The following is a 6036-nucleotide window of genomic DNA, read 5'->3' as shown; positions in this document are numbered from 1 at the left end:
TTGAAAGGGCGAAACCTCTGCCTCCCACCCAAACATCAGAGAGAAGCAGGAAATTGCTTCAAGGGCTTCCACGAACCACAGCAACCAATATACGTATCGGAGAAGTAAGCAGTGTGGTGGGTAGTACTTGAGACATAGCTTGCCCCTTCCAGGTTTGCTCAAGAGGCTAACCTAAAGAGAATGGAGCTTCTAGGCCAGTTATACTCTATCTGAAGAGCATAGGAATCAAGGTGCTTTAATGCAACTCTCAGCCTGATTTACCCAAAGCCTCCCTTGTCGTTTATTTCTTCACTTCGCCACACCGTAAATTCAACACTAACAACTTTGCTCCTGTAGTTTCCTCCTGTAGAAGACGCTGCTGTGCTTAGGGGCTGATTTAAAGTTGTTTCCCAACATAAATGTCTTCAGCCTCAGTCTCCATATTCAAAGGGAGAATCAGCTGAAAAGCAAGATCAGAAACTAGTCTCAACTAACCTCTTCAGCACCAGGAAAGCTCAATGTGTGAACAGGAGGGGATCATTCAAAGGGTTGCAATGGTCAGCATGCTTCTCTAGACGATGGAATTTGTCACTTATGCAGAGAGGGGCTGTTTAAATTATAGCCAAATTTCAGAAGTGATGATGAACCCATAAATTACTTGTTCACTGAGGTTCTGCTTCAGAGGTAATAAGGAGTCCTAAAGGGTCCGTGAACCAGGTGCAAAAAAAAAAAAAAGCTTTCCCCAATGCAATAAAGGTGCATGCAAAATATTTTGTATATGCGTTAATGGGTTTACAGCTTTCATCAGATACCCAAAGGGTCTATGAGCCCAAAAAGGTTAAGAACCATTGCTGTAAATTCATTGCAGCTGCAAATGGCTCCCCATCGCAGCTCACACTTCCATCTCCTTCCTTCTGTTAAGTGTTTCCGGCATTCCTAGAAGGAAAACAAGAAGTTGCAGCTCACCTATATTTCTTACAGCCTTCAGGGCCCAGTCAGCCTGCAGTGGGCAGAAGGCAAGGCCAGGCCCATTCCGTTGGCTTGTTTCGACCCAATTTTTTTTTGCTAACTACGCTGTTGAAAAAAGGCACGGCAAGATCAATTGCTACATGACAGTTCACACCCTCTAGATCTCTGCTTAGCTGAAAAGCTTCCTTGGTGGGCTCACTTTCAGCCTAATTTCCTAACAGGGTTGTTAAGAGGGAAAAGAGGATATAATGCCATAAATGCTTTCTTGGGGGAATATGAATATGAAGAGGGAAAAACGAAGGGTCCTCTGTTGCCTGCTGCCAGGACCCATAGTCACTAAGTATTTTTCAGGAGCAAAGCAACTTCCCTATGAACACAGGAATGCAACCCATTTCAAGGAATTATAATCCTGGAAGCAGCTTAATAAGTGTTCCCAACAATCTTACATAGGGTGAGTTCTAATGTTCCAGCAAAGTTACCCTATGTGCTTTCTGGGGTTCAGGTGCTCAGCAAGAGCCTCGTACTCGCATCCACATTTTCAGAGGGAAATAGAGCAACAGGGAGGCCTTTCTTGACGCCTTCCTCTCCGGAAAAATTTTCCCAGAATCACAAGCCACTAAGTCGCAAATGGATTTAATATTTTTTAATCATTAAATTAATCATCCCATAAAACAAACTCTTGCAAATCACAATAAATAGAATAAATCTGCCCTCCTTTTAAAATCTACTATATACACAGCTCAGATCCACAAATTCATTACAGGGAACAAGCTGCCAAAAACAAGGCTTAAACATTTTTTTTAAAGTCAAAGATAAGAGAAGAGAACTACTACAAGGCTGAGATGGAAACAGTTGTTAATGGCTAAGGGACCACAAGGCCCCCCCAGAGAAGACCATACAGAAATTAGGGAGAAATTGCAGGGCGGATAAAGATCTCTTTGGGAACAGAATCCTGTGCAGTTAGATGCTGTGGAGTTCTGGACTCTGCAGGAGAAGAGGAGCCAAACGTCGAGGAAGGAATAGCTCTCAGAAAGCACACCCAGAGCTCTCCCAATAAGCTGGTATTCCTCATGAAGACTGTGGGGTGGGGAAGAGAGAGAAGCAAAGGTCCCCAGCCTAGCAGTGCCTTCAGGGATGCTCTTTGCATCAGAACCTCCCCATCTCACCTGAATACTGCAAGGAGATGCGTATACCAGCGGCTAGGGCCTCCCCAAGACAAGAAGCGGGAAATGGTAGTTAGAGTTAAGGCACGCTGGCCAAAGCTGAGTGCAGGATGGTACAAGGGCCATCTGGCTCCCGGGGAGAAATTCAGAAGCGGATAAGAGAGCTCATAAAATACACATAAATAGCAACAACAGCAAATAGAATCAAACACACACTCTGAGGTAGGGCAGGTGAAGCTGCCTTTGTTCCAGGGCCCTGGGAAGAAAGGGAGAGTCTTTGGGGAAGGGGACCTAAAGACACAAGAGAGAGGAGTTGGCTCAGTGCTAATCCAGCTCTCTTTGCAAGGTGGCCCTTCCTCGGGTTAAGCTGGGGCAGAGAGGAGCTGCTCAAGGATGCCCTGGATGTGCGAAAGCCCCAGGTGCTGCGCGAGTTCCAGCGGCGTCCGCCCGTCAGAGTCTCGGTGCTGCAGCTTGGACTGCGGCGCCAGGAAGAGGACCACGTCCGCATGGCCTTCCCGAACGGCCACGTGGAGGGGCAGCGAGCCGGAAGCATCCGCGACGTTGACATCCGCGCCGTATTCCACCAGGATTTTCAGGGTGTCGAGGAAGCCCGTGCGGGCAGCGTCGTGAGCGGGCGCCGTGCCCGACTCGTCGCGGACGTTAGGGTTGGCCCCTTGCTTCAGCAGCTCCTGCGCCACGAAAACGTTCCCGAACATCATTACCTAAGAGGGAAGGTGAAGGAATCAGAGAGGGGTGGGCCCACTGTCAAGTTAAAAGGTAAAGGAACCCCTGACCATTAGGTCCAGTCATGACCAACTCTGGGGTTGCGGGGCACATCTCGCTTTATTGGCCAAGGGAGCCAGCGTACAGCTTCCAGGTCATGTGGCCAGCATGACTAAGCCGCTTCTGGTGAACCAGAGAAGTCCACGGAAACGCCGTTTACCTTCCCACTGGAGCGGTACCTATTTATCTACTTGCACTTTGATGCGCTTTCGAACTGCTAGGTTGGCAGGAGCAGGGAGCGAGCAACGGGAGCTCAGCCCGTCACGGGGATTCGAACCGCCGACCTTCTGATCAGCAAGTCCTAGGCTCTGTGGTTTAACCCACAGCGCCACCCGCGTCCCTGTCAAGTTAGCTAGGTTGTTTTCTGATCGGCAGACAAGGCACATTCTGACGGAAATCATATTTATGGATTGCGGCCAGAGCAGCACAAACTCCATGCTTCTTTGATTTTGGAATTTTGATTTAATCTATTGTGGAAATTGCTATGGAGACAACCAAGAAGGGACAGGATGGGGCGACTTTAAAGACTTCAGCTCAGACACCACCTGGCATCCATTTCTCAGCCAAGGCAGGATCTTTCCCCCCACACGTTGGTTGCAAGCAGTTGCTCTGTGCCCCTCAAGTGACCCTGCTGAGCTGAGCCCCAGGAGGAAGGAGGGCAGCCTGTGGAATCCATGCCTGCCTCTTGTTAACAGAACAACAGTTGTTGGTATCTATGCTTTGGAGGAACTTCCCAAGACTAGCAGAAAGATGAGATGGAGGCGGCGATAAAAGGGAAGAGAGATGGGTGCTGTGGTCCAAAATCAAAGGGGAAGATGCCGCCGGGAGACAAAGGAAGGGTGAGTTCCAGACAAGGATTGGGGCTAATTTTTAAAGAGAAGCGAGAAGGAAGAGGGGCTCCCAAATCATCTCCAGGACCAAAACCAGAGTCTGCCTCGCCTACCTGTAGCGCGGTCTTGCCAAAGCGGTTGCGCGCGTCCGGCTGCACCAGCTCTTCGAAGAGGAGGCGCCGCACTTCGCCGGTGTCTCCCCGGGCGGCAGCCCCGCTGAGCCGGTCCCCGGCGCTCCCCGGCTGCATGCCCGCGACGACGCCTGGACGGGGGAAGAGAGCCGGGAGGGCCCCGGGCGTGAGAAGGGCCAATAGGTCGCCCGCCCGGCCGCCCTGCGCCCAGCGACTACAAGACCCGCAGCGGATCCAATTTGCTCAGATGCACCTCCGCGTGAAAGAAGGAGGTGCACTCTGCGTAAGCTCAGATGCACCCCCGCGCCCTTCGGCGCTTGTCAACCAGCCGCCCGGCGGCTTTCCCCACCCCACCCATCGCCGCCGCAGCCTACCTCTGCTCCCACCGCACGGACCCCGGTCCCGGCGGACAGCAGCCGGCCGGTCGGCCGACCCTGCCGCTCGCAGTCTCCGCCGCGGTCCGCTCCTCCTCCTCCAGGCGCAGGATCGCCCTCTCGCTCGAGCAACTCGAGGCCGGCAGGGCAGCCGTCGAGGGCGAGGCGGCGCTGGAATGCCGAGCCCTGGGCGGCGGCGCCCTCGGGGGGCTCGGCTGGCTAGTCGGGGCCGCGGCTGCTGCTGCGGGAAGCCGGGAGGGGGGGGCGCTGCCCCGTCGGTGCAAAGGGTGAAGCCGGCACAGGCTGCTAACCCCACCCCGCCCCACCTACCGAGCTGGAGCCTAGCCTGGCCCGGACAGGAGCCGCAATCCGCCGCCGCCCCTCCTCCTCCTGCTCCGGCTCCGCCCCCACGTGCCTTGTTGTTTCTTTCGCCCCGCCCCGGTTTCATTCTGCGCTCTCGGCTTCGGATACAATTGTAACCTTTGCCGAGCTTTCCCTTTTCTGCCGCCGGCCAATCGAAAGCCGGCTCCGGGCAGGGGAAGGCGTCTGCCGCCTCCTGATTGGCCGCCCTGGGGCGGGACGCTGGGCGGGCCTCAGCGATTCAAACGCGCGGTTCGGGCGGGAAGAGGCTCCGAGGCTCCGATCGCGCCCTCGCCGGGTCCAGGCGAGCGACAGAGGTCGCGACCCCCGGGAAGCGGGGCGGGAGGAGGGAGGCCGGGGAGGCGGCGGCTGCCAGGGCTGCGCGCCAGGCCCTGCACTCTGCACATGCTCGCTTAGATCGTAGAACTGTAGAGTTAGACCGGGACCCCAAGGGACCCCTGCAATGCTGGAATCTCAGCTAGATAAATCCCTGGCAGATAACCACTCAACCTTTGCTTAAACCAAAAGGAAAGGAGAGTCCACCACCTCTCATTGGAATCCATCGAACAGTTCTTACTGTAAGGAAGTCCTTCCTGACATTTAGTTAGAACAGGCACCCCCCACCTCGGCCCTCCAGATGTTCTGGGACTACAACTCCCATCATCCTGACCACTGGTCCTGTTAACTGGGAATGATGGGATCTGTAGTCCCAAAACATCTGGAGGGCCAAAGTTGGGGGTGCCTGAGTTAGAATTTCCTCTCTGGCAACTTAAGCCATGGGTTTCGGATCCTACCCTCCCGAATAGGAGAAAACAAGTTAACGCCATCTTCTGTGTGAAAGCCCTTAAGATACTTGAAGATGGCTATTATGTCTCCTCAATCTCAATTTTCCAGGCTAAACACACCCAACTCTCTCAACAGTACATACCTCATAAGGCTTGGTTTCCAGACCCTGGATCATCTCATCAGTCGTCCTCATCAGCACACATAGGAGCCAACTTCTAAAGGCCAAGGTCCCTTCAGCCCCCCTCCATTAAATATTTGAGGGGTCCACCCCCCAAATATATAGGCATTGTCATTCAAATGGTTTTTGTGCACCACATATTTTGATTAAGTGGGGTGGGGCTTACCAGGGCACCTCTGTTTGCACATGTTCCAGCTTGTCAACATCCTTAAATTGTGGTGCCCAGAACTAGAGACAGGACTCCAGGTGGAGTCTGACCAGGGCTTGCTGATCAGAGGGTTGGCAGTTCAAATCCCTGCGATGGGGTGAGCTTCCGTTGCTCTGTCCCAGCTCCTGCTAACCTAGTAGTTCGAAAGCACACCAGTGCAAGTAGATAAATAGGTACTGCTGCGGCAGGATGGTAAATGGAGTTTCTGTGTACTCTGGTTTCCATACCAGTGTTCTGTTGCGCCAGAAGCGGTTTAGTCATGCTGGCCACACGAT

At 53.4% G+C, this 6036-nt stretch overlaps 1 protein-coding gene across 2 annotated transcripts; it reads right to left on the bottom strand.

The window, feature by feature from the left end:
- Positions 1–1576: 1576 nt before the first annotated feature.
- On the bottom strand, positions 1577–4677 carry CDKN2D (cyclin dependent kinase inhibitor 2D; the record flags this gene model as incomplete). 2 transcript variants are annotated; one of them, XM_083719930.1, is made up of 3 exons in its annotated part: positions 1577–2833; positions 3838–3986; positions 4560–4677. In XM_083719930.1, the coding sequence occupies 3 exons, from the start codon at positions 4675–4677 to the stop codon at positions 2474–2476; spliced, it is 627 nt and encodes a 208-aa protein (XP_083576056.1). In that variant the 3' UTR covers positions 1577–2473. The 2 variants fall into 2 exon arrangements, with proteins under 2 accessions (XP_083576056.1, XP_083576057.1); XM_083719931.1 differs by having other exon boundaries at positions 4230–4621.
- Between the last annotated feature and the right edge of the window lie 1359 nt (positions 4678–6036).

Source organism: Podarcis gaigeae (genome assembly GCF_964106915.1).
Source record: "Podarcis gaigeae genome assembly, chromosome: 17".
In the NCBI taxonomy this organism is placed as follows: domain Eukaryota; kingdom Metazoa; phylum Chordata; class Lepidosauria; order Squamata; family Lacertidae; genus Podarcis; species Podarcis gaigeae.
The sequence above is the reverse complement of the archived record's forward strand: the minus strand, read 5'-3'. Positions and strand labels throughout refer to the sequence as shown.